Here is a 16,629-nt window from a genome sequence, read left to right as displayed (position 1 = left end):
TAATTTACTTTAAATGAGGTCAAATGGGACATGAGTGCACATTGTCTTAGTCATTCAGTCAGACCAGGGATGTCTAAACTATGGCCCGTGAAACGTCTCAAAATCTTTTTTTTTTTTTTAAACATCCAGGAAACGATGTTACACACACGAATACTCACGTTGGTGAGGAAAGTCAGTCAATGACTACATATATATTATGTGGGTTAGGTCTGTGCATACCTTTATATGGAGCATTCTGAACAACTTTTCTCAATAATAAAACACGCATGTGCCACTCAATGTAACATACCCACTGCTCCAAGAGGACATTACGAAAAAACGCCTTTGCACTAGGGATGTATACCGAGTACCGGCATTTTTTGGTACCGGTTCCTAATTAGGTCAGTCCAGGGGACCGTTATGATTCTGGACAAATGATACGGCTAGCTGTATTTTTATTCTTTTTATTTAGCTGATCCAAAAAAGACACTGGGTAGGATCTGATAATCAAGATTGGATTAATCACAAATAAGGAAGCAACAACACAAAAGTTTGTAACAATATTATTTCCTCCTCAAAGTCCTTGAAAGTAAAACCACGCTTAAAAGAGTTAGTGTTACTTTAAAATTTGCGTTACTCATGACTGCCATCAAACGTCCGAGCAATTCAGTAATCGACAAGCCTACTGTATATAATACACTCAAAACATTTTTAAATTGAAGGAATAAAATAATGATCCATAAAATTGCTCTAAGGCACGATAGAATCCCCTGACAGTTCATAAGTCGTCATCATTTGTCTGGCATCAAATCACACAGCTTGCCTAAATGCACACCACTTAACATGCTAAGTGATTGTATTGGTTTATATTTTATGACATATCATGTAAAAGGTCTGTGCTCTACACATGAATGCCATACATAAATATTATTTCGAGCTGAATGTAATTGTAATTAATAAGAACACAATGATGGATTTGTGTGGTCTTTGCAAGATAATGACATAACAACTGCATTGCACCTTGCACTGTAAACATAGTTGACTTGTTTAAAACTAAAAAGCAGGTTTTGATAAAAGACGTCCCTGTTGTGAGATGTTACATGATGTTGGTGGTGTACAACCTCTTGCGCTAATAAAAATGGCAATTAAAAAAAAAAGTTTTGTAACAGACTTGTGTATTGTTTTCTCATGCTCCCGATGACAGCTATCGTATATTTATGTATACTTGGTCATTCTTCCTGGTTGACCCTGTTGATTAATTTGAGAAGTGGTGCCATCTAGCTGGAGGCTTGTGTATCATTCAAGAATAAAAAGAAATCCTGTTTGGTGACTGTAGGATTAGGTCTCTGCTTTTTGCAAGTAATGTGGTCCTAAAGGCTTCATCTGGCCAGGATCTTCAGCTCTCACTGGATCGGTTTCGTAGCCGAGTGTGAAGCGACTGGGAGGAGAATCAGCACCTTCAAGTTCGAGAGCATGGTTCTCGCCCAGAAAAGGGTGAAGTGCCATCTCCAGGGTTGGGGATGAGATCTTGCCCCAAGTGGAGGAGTTCAAGTACCTCTGAGTCTTGTTCACGAGTGAGGGAAGAGTGGATCGTGAGATCAACAGGTGGATTGGTACGGCGTCTGCAGTGATGCGGACTCTGCATCGATCTGTCGTGGTGAAGAGGGAGCTGAGCCAGAAGGCCAAGCTCTCAAGTTACCGGTTGATCTACGTTCCCATCCTCACCTATGGTCATGAGCTTTGGGTTATGGCTGAAAGGACAAGATAACAGGAACAAGCGCCCGAAATGAGTTTCCTCTGTCGGGTCGCGAGGCTCTCCCTTAGAGATAGGGTGAGGAGCTCTGTCATTCGAGAGGACCTATTCGGGAGTAAAGACGCTGCTCCTCTACATCGAGAGCATCCAGATGAAGTGGTTCAGGCATCTGGTCAGGATGCCCTTCGGAATTCGGGATGTGTTTAGGGCACATCCGACCGGTAGGAGGCCACAGGGAAGACACATGACATGTTGGGGAGTCTATGTCTCCCGGATGGCCTGGGAACACCTCGGGATCCCCAGGGGATAGCTGGACAAAGTGGCTGGGTAGAGGGAAGTCTGGGCTTCTCTACTTAGGCTGCTGTCCCCGCGACCCGACTTCGGCTAAGCAGGGACAGTTGCCGTCCCTTCCCGAAAGATTGAACTGCGCTATATTTAATGGTTTCAAACAATTTTGAGACAGGTGACAAGCTAATGAAAAACACAATATACATGTGTTTAAGCACCTTTGAATATCTTATTATACATAATTCATGAATCTTCTGTAGGAAAGAAGATTCATGAGTCCAAAGGGGGTAATTTCCTCCACACCTCTGTGCTAAAAAAAAGGCCAAGGCTTCTCATCAGCCATCCAAGCCGCCTGTAGGTATTACCCCGAGTGGGCTGGGCAGGGTGCCAGACAGTAATGATCATCTCCAGGGGTCTGATTGTACAACCGCGGAGGCAGGACTGTCTCTTTATTATCAGAGCAGGCGGATGCTCAATTTGACCCACACAAAGTAGAAAAACAATGACCTGAACCTTACATGTGGCATTCATGCGCAATCACCAGCAGCAGACGTACCTTCCCGTAGTTTGTGGTCTTAATGAACCACTGGGTAAGCATCTTCTGCTCCACCACAGCACCAGACCTCCAAGAGCAACCGTTTTCATCCACCTGCTCATCAGCCAGCACAGTCTGATCTACGGGGTCCCAGTTCACTATGGCCTGCATTACACACACATTTAAACACACAAGCAAATGTGTTCATAAATGGAGGAAAGTAGGAAGTAGCATCAATTGAAAAAGACAGACTAAAGGCTTCATTTAAAGGCTGTCACACATCATTACACATTATCAAAGGCGTTCTAGACTATACCAATGCCACAATCAACTCGGTCACTGTGAAATGCCTCAAACATAAAGCAAAATCATGCAAAAGAACTTTAGTACTTTGATGAAAAGTCTTACTTCTTTTTGATATGCCAGCCCTGCTTTGAACAGCTTAATAAAAAGATACTGCGTCCACTTGTAGTAGTCAGGAAGGCAAGTGGTCACCTCCTGCGAGTGGTGGGGAGGTACATAGGTGTTAGGGAGATAAACACTTTCTGCTGTGCACGTTTTGTTTCCGACTGACCCGATCCCAGTTAAAGCAAAGACCAAGGCTGTCCAGCTGCTCCCGCATAGACTGGATGTTCCTGTTGCGGAGAGAAAGAGGAGCCATAATTGAAATTGGAAAAGATGCTGACACACAAAAACAGCTTTTCATACCTTTTAGTCCAATCTTCTGGATCAAGGCCTCGTTCAATGGCTGCATTCTCAGCCGGAAGCCCAAAAGCATCCCAGCCCATTGGGTTTAACACCTGGCGAGGAAACAAAACACGCGCATGATCGTTTCGGGTCAAGTATTGTATATTTTGAGAAAATGTAATACATTCATCATGCAGATGGACAAAGCTACACGAAGAGCTATATATAATGAGTAGAGGCAGGAATCTTTGGGCACATCACAATTCGATTACAATTCAGGTGCTACAATTCGAATATAAATCAATTACTAATACATTTATAATAATTTTTTGTTGTTTATTATTGTTACTTTGTATCTTGTTAATAATATTTACTTCCACACAATATTTTACAATAATAATAAAAGAAGTTGAGTCTGAATTAACTTCGCCGCAGCAGATTGCAGAAAATGAGTGCACTGCTTTTTACCTCAATTGCTTTATCACGCAATTCATTAGGAATCAATTCCATACAATCTACATACCGGTAACTCCTAATTGATCGATTGTTATGCAAACTAATTGTTCCCAAAAGTTTAAGTAGTATACCAATTAAAACAAGACACCAAATTTAAGAAAAAAAGGGTTTTAAAAGGGCGTTCAACGTTAATGTGTTAACGCATGTAATCAATAAAAAAAATACAAATGATCGCGTTATCATAAATAAATTAAGATTAATCAGTGTTTGTTTCGACAACACGTTACACACCAGTGTGATGATAGTTAGAGTGGTGTGTTATGTGCCCAATTTCGCTTAAAAAAAAACTTTAGATAAAACTGAGGAAAATAGTTGGTACTGCAGCGACAAACTTTCTTATCATCACAGAACATCAAGTTTGAAATAACATCTTAAAGCCAAACATGAACGTGGGGATGGCTCCGCTAGCGTGAATGCTACATCGACAGCAAACAGAGGACAACAAACTATGTGGGCTGAGTTTACCTGCGTTTACCACAGATAAGGTAAACAATGCCTTTTCCAAATGGACAGCCACCGCATGTAGACCACTTAACATCTGTGAAGACCTAGTGCTTCAAGATGTTGTCCATGTCGCCAACTAAAGAGATAGGCACTGTCATTTGAAAAGGTAAATAAGCTTATTTGTTTAAACAACTGGTTAAACTCAGGACGCGTAAATGCAGATGTAAATGGTGCACTATGTTAAGTTGTTTATAGGTGGGTTCATTACATTATCTAGTAATATACTGTACATCTGTGCATTGTTTGCTATATTATTGCAAAAAATTTCAAGATGTGCACTTAATTCTTATTATACTTACTGTCACCAAGTTTTGAACAAATCAATCACTTGCAGTTCAGTAAAATATCCCAAAAATGTTTTCCTGTATGACATTCTGACTATAAAATGTTATATGTATCCGAATATTGGGGTATTCTTTTAAGCAAATGTTATTTCACCAAGCAAATAATACCCAAGAGTGTGATTAATCTGATGAAAAAATTAATAACTTGACAGGCCTAGTTTTTAAATGATGTTGTCCATAGTACCATAAACTGTACTGATATAAGATAGTATGAAACTATGGTGAATATGTTAATAAAGGTGTTTTACATGTAATAACACGTTCAGTCACTTTTAAGGTGAAATGTTTGGTCTTTACAAGTACCGTATTTTTCGGAGTATAAGTTGCTCCGGAGTATTAGTCGCACCGGCCGAAAATGCATAATAGAGAAGGAAAAAAACATATAAGTCGCACTGGAGTATAAGTCGCATTTTTTGGGGAAATTTATTTGATGGAATCCAACACCAAGAATAGACATTTGAAAGGCAATTTAAAATAAATAAAGAATAGTGAACAGCAGGCTGAATAAGTGTACGTTATATTACGCATAAATAACCAACTGAGAACGTGCCTGGTATGTTAACGTAACATATTATGGTAAGAGTCATTCAATTAACTATAACATATAGAACATGCTATACGTTTCCTAAACAATCTGTCACTCCTAATCCCTAAATCCGATGAAATCTTATACGTCTAGTCTCTTACGTGAATGAGCTAAATAATATTATTTGATATTTTACGGTAATGTGGTAATAATTTCACACATAAGTCGCTCCTGAGTATAAGTCGCACCCCCCGGCCAAACTATGAAAAAAACTGCGACTTATAGTCCGAAAAATACGGTACTTTCAATATCAGGTTTTCAAGTTTAAGTACAAATACATGTAAATATTCCAACCAAATACATTCTGGAAAATTATTTTACATAAACAATACAATAAACATGGTATGTAACAAAAAAGGAAATTAACGGCCCCCATGGGCAGCTGTTGTCACAACAATCCTTTCTAGGGAGACCGTGTCAGTCAATAGCCCTGGGAATTGTAATGAAATGTTAGTTGCAGTGGTAGAATCCAGGTAAATACTGGGATGCTTTTATTTTGAAGCTTACTTTGCACTGAACAGAAAGCCACTGTGTGCACGTTTTAATGCGTAGCTGGATAGTTGTCATTTCATGCTGCTTCGTCATATTGTGGAAGTTGACAATACAACACATTCTTTTCTATAGAAATAATTACCCTTGTCATATGATTAAATACGTTCTTGAAAATTAGTTTACTTAACCATACTACAATAAACACGCTTATGTAACAACAAAGGAAGTAGAAATTAAAGGAATGTTCCCAAATGTACTACCTATAACACAACAGAACAATTACACTTTAAACATTTTGAAGAATGTAAAGCACCCGGTGAGACTTGTCATGAGAAAAACATAGAAATATATGATAAATACAACTGAGAGTAGAAATAGCTTAATAAACAGCGACAGCCGCTCAATAAATTTCAATATTGTGCAAGCTATTTAATTTCAGGGAATCAAATCAGACTAAAAGACCAATTAAAGGCTCGGGAAGTCTTTGCAGTTCATCTGCTGATTATAGCACAAACAAGTCGTTTATTGGAGCTTTTTGACACTTAACAATTTTCCAAGATCCCTTTTTTTTTAATTATCTGTTAGCCTAATCATTAGAAATTAATAAATACATCTTCAAATATTTTACTTTGCCTGTAGTGATCCATACAATAAGAGTTTCACTTTTTGAATTGAACTACTGAAATAAATGAACTTTTCAAAGGTATTCAAATGTTTTGAGATGCTTTGAAGTGCATCTGTACAAAAATAAATAAATACAGGAAATAAAACAGTGCATAAAAACATGTGTACACAATAACCACACAGATGCAACGATTGTAAATGGCTTTGGTCCAGATACCAGCAAACACACAATATTTAATTCTCTTTTAAGTCCTTCAGCACTTGATAGTCTATATGATAATGAGCAGTCCCATGCTGATCTCAACTCCATCACACTGTGCAGTTAGTACACGGCAAACTGCAATTTCTATGCAGCTGTTACATAAATTGATAGCAGGTGGAACTCAGAATAGAATATCATGATATGAGAGCGTTAAACACCAGCCAGACATTCACAAAACTAATGCAAGTGTCATGCAAACATTATGATGTTTTCTTCTGTATAGGCCCTTGCTCGCTCCTCCTGTTTACACCCCCAATAATTATTTTCTCTTTAGCTCTTCAGTGGTTGTTTTCTGCTCAACGAGAACCAAATGAGATAAAAGCACAGGACGAGAAGGCATGAGTAAAGAGAAGCAGACGGGCACTGAATTGAGGACCAAAGAGGATTGCCATGCAGACTTTTAACAGGCCTGATGTTTCAGATGAGTTGGTATCCTTGGTAACTGCATGGGCCTCATTTTTAAAGTGCTGGATGGTATTAGGCTAAGAGAGGTAAGCACAGTGGTCCAGTGTGGCTGCCCGGGGAGGGAAGACAGGCAGACTAAGCCAAAGATAGCCTGGGTAAATAACAAAGCACTGGGGGGATCCACCTCATTATCGTGGAGATGCTATTGTTGATTTAGTGCTGAACTCCATTAACATGAGACAGTTGCAGCCATATAAGTAAGCTCAAGGTTTTAAGAGAATGGCAACAGGAAATTATATTTTCACCTCTAATAGCTTCAGTCAGTGTAGCTTATTCTAATGGCTGCTAAAAAGGACTAGTCCCATTTTTTTTGCTGACTCATTTTAAAATCAATTCTTATGGAGACTTCAGTATTACACGGCATGAGTGACAAGAACAAGTAGTGAAAGATGGACAAGAGGGAAAGCGGAGGATGACTTTATGACTGATCTGTCGACTGTAATGTGGAGAAAGTCGGTGCCGGCCTGAGTGAGACATCCATTTACACTTCCTGGCGCCTTACTTACATTGCAAGAGGAGCAAAGAGTGAAATATTTTCTGAATTGGCAGCTGCAATCTGATATTCAAGTGTACACCAAGTGCAAAATGAAACAATCACGCCATTTTGGGTTCACAGACCATTTTATTTTAATGATCTTAGCTTTTTCTTCAACAATGTATTATGCTACCAAGAATACGTGCCGCATGAAAAAAAATTAAAATTGGCTCCAGCTGGGCTGCCGGGGACCCAGTCAGTCAGGGCCCTTGTAATTGAATTAAACATGTTAGTTGCATTTGTAGAACCCAAGATAATACTGTGATGCTTTTATTTTAAAGCTTACTTTGCACTGAACAGAGAGTCATTGTAGTAACTACTAGGGATGGAAGAGTTTGTGAAAAAAACCTGAACCGTTCAGTTGACCCTATTCGATTCGGACCACGTGTGTCGTTCGGGTCATACGTAGGCCTGGGCCGATATCCGACAGGTCAATTAATCGACGATAAATGAAAATTAAGTCTAAGTTTTCAGCGTCGATAAATCGCCCTGTTAAAGAAGGGGGTGAATCTTACATCGAGTGTCTTTGACACTTTGTGAGGGGAGGCGGGGGTTGCGGCTCTTACGTTCGTAATGAAGGTTGTGTTTTAAATGTGCATGTTCAGCGAGCGAGACGGTCTGCAAGAGCGGTCACTCTTTTGCATCGGTTTCTGCGGCTGCGGGCGTTGGTACTACAAATAACGGTAGTAATAACAACCACTGTAAAACTACTGACGGTTAGTATTATCATATTAAATTACAATAATCAAAGAACCGTCTGTAAACAACGAAACATCATTCCCCAATATAAACTTGTACAAACACATTGTGTTAAACAAGTGAACGACAGTATTCACATTAAACATAAAGGATGTGCTGTTTTTGCACAAAGTGATCGATAGACTCAACAGTGTCAAGTTGAAACAGACGGACACCAACTCAACTGATCCCCCTTTATGATTTAAATTAACACGTAAAACATATTTAAACACACAAATAAAAATTATAAGTCCTCTTGGTATTTAAAAGTTTGAATTTCATTCACAATGTAGTCACACAAATCAGAAGTGAAACAACTAATCACCCTTTACAATTTAAAATAAAAGGTTAACATTTAAAAACACAAAAATAATATGGTTCTTGGTATTTAAAAGTTTCAACTTCAATTAGAACGTTAAAATATTAGAGAAATACAAGTCACTTGCATTTGAAACTACATCAGTGGTTAAATTGGTCTAAAAAATATTGGCAATAATATCGTTTATAGGCAATAACTTCTAGGTCAAAATATTGTCGAGCAAAATTTGTTATCGGCCTAGGCCTAGACATACGCATGCGTAATGTGAGGAGAAGGATTAACTGGAAAGTTGTGGTGGCGTTTCTAATGTAGGCAAGGCAAGAGAGAGAGTATCTATCTGCTGTATGGGGAGCACTTTGGATTTAGTGCGAGCTATGACGACGGCGGTAAGAAAGTGGTGGATGAAACTACAACTGCGTGCCAGTACTGCGCAACACGTTTTGTTTATGCTAGCGGCAACACATCCAACATGTAACGTCATCACCCAGCGTGTCAATTGACAGTGCAAGAAGAAGAGAGTTAGGTGGGAAAGCACAACTTTCACGCCCCGCCACATTTAAACACTTTAAGTCATGACTCAGACAGGGCAAAACTCTCATGAAAGTACTTTGCTGTTTCTCCGCTAAGTATCAGCTGCCTGCCACAGTGGAGGTTCGTTTATAAATTGATTATTTAAACATCTACAGTATAACTATTATATTATATATTCCATCCATTTTCTACCGCTTGTCCCTCTCTGGGTTGCTGGGGTGCTGGAGGATATCCCGGCTGCATTGGGGTATAAGGCAGGGTATATCCTGGACAAGTCGATTATTGGTAAATGGTCTGTATTTACTGTATATAGCGCTTTACGATACCTGCGATATCCAAAGCGCTTTACATTATACGTCACATTCAGCCATTCACACACACATTCACACACTGATGGTGGATTAAACATTAACTATATTAACTAAATGTTTAACTATATGATGATATTGTACACAGTTAATATACTACCCCGAAAGGGATAAGCGGTAGAAATGGATGGATGGATGGATGATTAAATATTTTAAATGTATTACTTTTAATTATTATTAATGTTATGTCTACAAGGCTCCTCCTTTGACGTATGAGGTATTGTGTCATTTCCAGCACAGATGTATACAATATACAGTCGTGGTCAAAAGTTTACATACACTTGTAAAGAACATAATGTCATGGCTGTCTTGAGTTTCCAATAATTTCTACAACTCTTATTTTTTTGTGATAGAGTGATTGGAGCACATGAACTTTGGTTCTTTTATGAATTTATTATGGGTCTACTGAAAATGTGACCAAATCTGCTGGGTCAAAAGTATACATACAGCAATGTTAATATTAGGTTACATGTCCCTTGGCAAGTTTCACTGCAATAAGGCGCTTTTAGTAGCCATCCAAAAGCTTCTGGCAAGCTTCTGGTTGAATTTTTGACCACTCCTCTTGACAAAATTGGTGCAGTTTAGCTAAATTTGTTGGTTTTCTGACATGGACTTGTTTCTTCAGCATTGTCCACATGTTCTCAATGGGGTTTAAGTCAGGACTTTGGGAAGGCCATTTTAAAACCTTAATTCTAGCCTGATTTAGCCATTCCTTTACCACTTTTGACGTGTTTTTGGGGTCATTGTCCTGTTGGAACACCCAACTGCGCCCAAGACTCAACCTCCAGGCTGATGATTTTAGGTTGTCCTGAAGAATTTGGAGTTAATCCTCCTTTTTCATTGTCTCGTTTACTCTCTGTAAAGCACCAATTCCATTGGCAGCAAAACAGGCCCAGAGCATAATACTACCATCACCATGCTTGACGGTAGGGATGGTGTTCCTGGGATTAAATGCCTCATCTTTTCTCCTCCAAACATATTGCTGGGTATTGTGGCCAAACAGCTCAATTTTTGCTTCATCTGACCACAGAACTTTCCTCCAGAAGGTCTTATCTTTGTCCATGTGATCAGCAGCAAATTTTAGACGAGCCTTAAGGTGTCGCTTCTGGAGAAAGGGCTTCCTTCTTGCATGGTAGCCTCTCAGTCCATGGCGATGCAAAACACACTTGACTGTGGACACTGACACCTGTGTTCCAGCAGCTTCCAATTCATTGCAAACCTGCTTTTTGGTGGTTCTCGGTTGACTCTTGATCATCCTAACCAATTTTCTCTCATCAGCAGGTAATAGCTTGCGTTTTCTTCTTGATCGTGGCAGTGACAAAACTGTGCCATGCACTTTATACTTACAAACAATTGTCTGCACAGTTGCTCTTGGGACCTTAAGCTGCTTTGAAATAGCTCCAAGTGACTGTCCTGACTTGTTCAAGTCAATGATTATTTTTTTCAGATCTGTGCTGAGTTCCTCTGACTTTCCCATTGTCGCATTTGTAACCGAGTCAAATGACTGCATCACATGAGCCCTATTTAAATGGGCTCAGAGATGTCAACAGGTGTCGTCAATCATAATCACTCACATGAAGTTAAGAGGCCATGCCATGAAGCTAATTTGATTTAATTGTAACTTTTCTACATCACCAAAATTGATAATGTATGTTGCTGTATGTATACTTTTGACCCAGCAGATTTGGTCACATTTTCAGTAGACCCATAATAAATTCATAAAAGAACCAAACTTCATGAATGTTTTTGTGACCAACAACTATGTGCTCCAATCACTATCACAAAAAAATAAGAGTTGTAGAAATTATTGAAAACTCAAGACAGCTATCACATTATGTCCTTCACAAGTGTATGTAAACTTTTGACCACGACTGTATTGAAGACTAGATACATGCTGCCTGTTAAGTGAAAACAATAATTAAATAAATACCTACTTGGCAAGCAGATGTCCTAGATTAAATTTTTGTGCTTTCTAAAGCCACAAAATGTTGAGACACTATGGCCCCAGTCGCCATAAAACTGCGGCTCAAAGACGTGTTGCCATACTGTATGGATATTATTGTCTCTCCTGACTTATTAATCTACTTGATAATGTCCTCTTCTTAGCTGGTTACTCTCTGCTGTAAGACGGTCCCCATTTGCTTTCTGTTGAAGTGTACAAAGCATTTATTATTTTCTTTAGCTAGCCTAGCTTGTCCTCTCCTCACTCCTCTGTGTGTGTATGCGCTAACCCAGCTCACACATGAGGTTAAAAGAATGTTAGCTGATGGTTCTCACATAGTTAGTTCGAACCAAACCTAGAACATTAGCATTAAAGGCCTACTGAAATGAATTTTTTTAATTTAAACGGGGATAGCAGATTTATTCTATGTGTCATAATTGATCATTTCGCGATATTGCCATATTTTTGATGAAAGGATTTAGTAGAGAACATCGACGATTAAGTTCGCAACTTTTGGTCGCTGATAAAAAAAAGCCTTGCCTGTACCGGAAGTAGCGTGACGTCACAGGCTGAAGGGCTCCTCACATTTCCCCATTGTTTACAATGCAGCGAGAGCGATTCGGACCGAGAAAGCGACGATTACCCCATTAATTTGAGCCAGGATGAAAGATTTGTGGATGAGGAACGTGAGAGTGAAGGACTAGAGTGCAGTGCAGGACGTATCTTTTTTCGCTCTGACCGTAACTTAGGTACAAGCTGGCTCATTGGATTCCACACTCTCTCCTTTTTCTATTGTGGATCACGGATTTGTATTTTAAACCACCTCGGATACTATATCCTCTTGAAAATGAGAGTCGAGAACGCGAAATGGACATTCACAGTGACTTGTCTCCACGACAATACATCGGCGAAGCACTTTAGCTGCGGCGCTAACGTGATAGCATTGGGCTTAACTGCAGATATAAACAAAATAAATAAACCCCTGACTGGAAGGATAGACAGAAAATCAACAATACTATTAAACCATGGACATGTAACTACACGGTTAATGCTTTCCAGCTTGGCGAAGCTTAACAATGCTGTTGCTAACGACGCCATTGAAGCTAACTTAGCAACGGAACCTCACAGAGCTATGCTAAAAACATTAGCTATCCACCTACGCCAGCCAGCCCTCATCTGCTCATCAACACCCGTGCTCACCAGCGTTCCAACGATCGACGGAAGGACGAAGGACTTCACCCGATCATCCGTGCGGTATGCGGCTAGCGTCGGATAGCGCGTCTGCTATCCAAGTCAAAGTCCTCCTGGTTGTGTTGCTACAGCCAGCCGCTAATACACCGATCCCACCTACAACTTTCTTCTTTGCAGTCTTCATTGTTCATTAAACAAATTGCAAAAGATTTACCAACACAGATGTCCAGAATACTGTGGAATTTTAAGATGAAAACAGAGCTTTTTGTATTGGATTCAATGGTGTCCGAATACTTCCGTTTCAACGATTGACGTCACGCGCAAACGTCATCATACATATACGTTTTCAACCAGAAGTTTAGCGGGAAATTTAAAATTGCACTTTATAAGTTAACCCGGCCGTATTGGCATGTGTTGCAATGTTAAGATTTCATCATTGATATATAAACTATCAGACTGCGTGGTCGGTAGTGGTGGGTTTCAGTAGGCCTTTAATTCCACATTTTTAACCGTTTGTATTCTACTTTATTCTAAAAAAGGACGTTGTAATAATGAGATTTACAACCGGACACTATTACTTTTGTACCAGTTGTTGCATCCCTTCAGGTAGATACAAGTTGATTTGTTTAATTTGGACCTATTGGTTTCATTACGAGTTCATGAATGACTTTGCAAGATTTTGCCATAGAGCAGATATATTTAATTTGAGTGAAAAATAGTCGACCACAAGTGTGCACACAGGAACTGTTTCCCACAGGATGGAAATAGCAGTAGCGCGTGACTGTCTACCGAGTGTACCTTCATTAATTAACTGGGTTCGGCAGAAGCAGGTTGCCTTTCCTGACAGATGCAGAAAGAAAGTAAACTATTGTGTAGGATGTACTGTAGGTTGCCAGAGGGATTTTTTCTAAAGGGTGACAGCACGCAGTCGAAAATCCACCAGGGAAAGACATGCAAGGGTGCCAGTTATGCGCCATGTGACTCAAAACGGTAGACAGGAGAAGAACCGAACTGTCAGGAGATGCAGGGACTCCAGCAGCTTGAATCATGTGTCAGATACTTCATCAAAGGCCACAGTTTAGTGTACGCCAACAAGAGTGTGACCATTGACTGCTGTGTGTCATTTGTAACAGAATGGCGTCAATAACCCAACAGTGTGCTCAAGAATCAATAGAATAGATTTTGCGTTTACCTTAACTAGACCATCTCATTGAGATAAAAAGAAATACAGCCATATTGTCTGCTTACAAGCGTCACATTTTACTTACCGTATTTTTTGGACTATAAGGCGCACTTAAAATCCTTTTTTCCCCTTCAAAACTCGACAGTGCGCCTTATAACCCGGCGCGCCTAATGTACAGAATAATTCTGGTTTTGCTTACCGACCTCAAAGCAATTTTATTTGGTACTTGGTGTAATGATAAGTGTGACCAGTCAAACATAAGAGATACGTGTAGACTGCACTATGATGGCAATATGACTTAAGTAAACAACACCAACATTGTATATGTTCCATTGAAAATATAGAACATTACACACGGTGCTCAAAAATCTATCAAATTGTTTTAGTACGACTTTGGTAAGCTATGAAGCCGCACTGCTTGATGGATTGTCGGCGCATTAAACATACGAGTATTATTATGGTGTGTGTATAAGGTAAGACATATTATCTGGCGGATAATACAGTAAATCAATATTACAATTACATTTGCAGAGTACAAACCAATAACATATTCCATTGATAGCAATTAGAGAAAACTATGCAGCCAATAGTACATAAATACATCACATAATGTAAAATAATTCTGCATGCACCCAGACCTATTATTAGATTATAGTGCAACCTCGATTTACGAACCCTTCTATTTGCGAACTTTTCCATGTACACACTTTTTAGATTGAGCCATATATGCCTACATGTGCGAACCACGTCTCTGTATATGAACACATTACTCATTCATTCATTTTGTGTCCCACCTTCAAGCAAAAAGCAGGGTGCTGCATTTTTTATGGAGGCGGATCCCGCCACGTCACTTGCTGCGCAGTACAGCACACTAATTAGTCACTCGTCAGCGCTTTCGCTTGTGTGCCTTTTCTGTGTTTTTTCACCTTTTGACAAGTTTTGTCCATTTTGCTAACTGGAAATGAGTCCCAAAAAGACAACAAACCAGCTTGGAAAGAAGGAGGGAATCACTGTGGAGTCTACCCCAGGGCAGCTGTGGCTACAAATGTAACTTACCACCATTGGTCCCCTCCCCAATCCCTCATTTCTCTCCCTCGATCTGCCTGCTCCTTTCTCATCAGCTCCTCCTTAACCTATGTAAATGTAAGTGGATATACATTTTAAAAATGTTGATCATTGTAGCAATATGGTTCTTAAAGTTAAGGGTTTTTGTGATTTCTGATTGTTTGTGAGGGCTTCAAAGGGACTTCTGTGTGTGTGCACGTGCTGGCAGCGCATACAGAGGACAATGGTTTGTGGTGGTTGTTGTTTCGGCTTGTTTATAAAGAGAAAGTTGATCCATCAACCTCTTGTTATGTTTCTTTGCTATACAGTACTGTATAGCACTTTACATTGTGTTCAAAGTGTACAAACCTTCACTTAAATATGGACTATTTCGAGGCTGGAACCCATTATTCTTATAGACATTGTTCCTTATGGAGGAATTTGCTTCACTATACTGTACAAACTTTTCGATTTACGAATGCTGTTAAAAAACAATTAAGTTTGTAAATCGAGGTTCCACTGTACTATCGTTGAAAAAGGTTATGTTGTAGTTTGAAACAAGAAAAAGTGAAGACAGATGATTTTACAATTTTTAAGGAGGAAAGCGTCAGAGAAATAATAAGACACAAGGTAAGCAACTCACAAACCTGGTAGCCTCTCATTTTCTGAAAGTGGCCGATGACATCGCTGATGGTGTAAACCCGCACGTGGCCCATGTGCAGTCGTCCAGATGGATACGGGAACATGGAGAGAACATAGAACTTTTTCCGGTTTTGACTCTGGAATAATAACAGGTTGTCACAATCCCACATTTGGCCAAGTGTGAATATTTTGACACAATGAAATCATGATTTTGAGTCAGCTGTAAATACATTACATTACAACACAACTTAGACTCATCCATTAATCTAGTTTAAAAGAGGTTGTACAAACCCACTTTGGTGAGAAAAAAACAATTCATCAGATGCACAGAAAAAAACAATGGCTTCTAGTATATTTCTGTATGAGACGCCAACATGCTGTGATTATGGTGTCAAGTCTGCGTCTGAGCCGTTGCAACACTGGATGGATGGTTTACAGTCACAACACAGCTACCATGGCAACAAAGCAAGTGCCAGATACATCAAGCTATACATGATTACAGAAAACCTGGGACATGAATTTTTCAATAAATTAATTAGGAGCAGAGCTGTCACGAGCACACTTCATCACTGTCAGCCGCACCATCAGACCATTAGGACGTATAATCAGCCAGACCTACCAGTAATAGCTGAGCATCATTTTGCTGGATGACTAATTATCTATTAATCAAGTCATTTTAGGAAAAATCTTCAGTAGATGTATATGTATAATCTGAAATTTGTGTTTGTTACCATTTATATGTAAGAAAATTGGACTAAAAATGTACTTTAAAACTTCAAATTCATTTACTACATGAACATGTGTGCATCTGTGAAATTGCAGCAATCATGACCTTGTTTAATTCTGAGCTCTGTAACACTGACTGGACTTATACATTATACATACATTATAAGAACACAAAACAGGCTTTCACAAGAAAAGTGCACCATCATTCGCTGCTATTGATTTATTAATTAATACCTCTAGCATTGACTATTTGTAAAAGTGCAAACGTGCCAAGATGATGACCAAAAACCTTGTTAGAGAAGGGTTGCACAATTATGGACAAAATAATAGTCACTGTTATTTTGTATTAATATTGAAATGATAATCGTTATTCAC

The 16,629-nt window shown here is 39.3% G+C and overlaps 1 protein-coding gene across 3 annotated transcripts in view; it reads right to left on the bottom strand.

Annotated features, from left to right (window-relative positions):
- Positions 1-16,629, bottom strand: part of lars2 (leucyl-tRNA synthetase 2, mitochondrial) — a 108,424-nt gene that overhangs the window by 71,939 nt on the left and 19,856 nt on the right. For all 3 annotated transcript variants that reach the window (XR_009827757.1, XM_062063068.1, XM_062063069.1), the window contains exons 3-7: positions 15,534-15,665; positions 3,264-3,355; positions 3,130-3,190; positions 2,964-3,053; positions 2,577-2,720 (exon numbers count right to left, since the gene is read on the bottom strand). Coding sequence is in view for 2 of the 3 variants with exons in the window: in XM_062063068.1 (XP_061919052.1) it covers positions 2,577-2,720; positions 2,964-3,053; positions 3,130-3,190; positions 3,264-3,355; positions 15,534-15,665 (519 nt within the window). In the remaining variant the exon portion in view is untranslated. The remainder of the gene's footprint in view (positions 1-2,576; positions 2,721-2,963; positions 3,054-3,129; positions 3,191-3,263; positions 3,356-15,533; positions 15,666-16,629) is intronic.

Source organism: Entelurus aequoreus, linkage group LG11 (assembly GCF_033978785.1).
Source record: "Entelurus aequoreus isolate RoL-2023_Sb linkage group LG11, RoL_Eaeq_v1.1, whole genome shotgun sequence".
Lineage (NCBI taxonomy): Eukaryota > Metazoa > Chordata > Actinopteri > Syngnathiformes > Syngnathidae > Entelurus > Entelurus aequoreus.
This window is presented reverse-complemented; position numbering and strand designations above follow the sequence as displayed.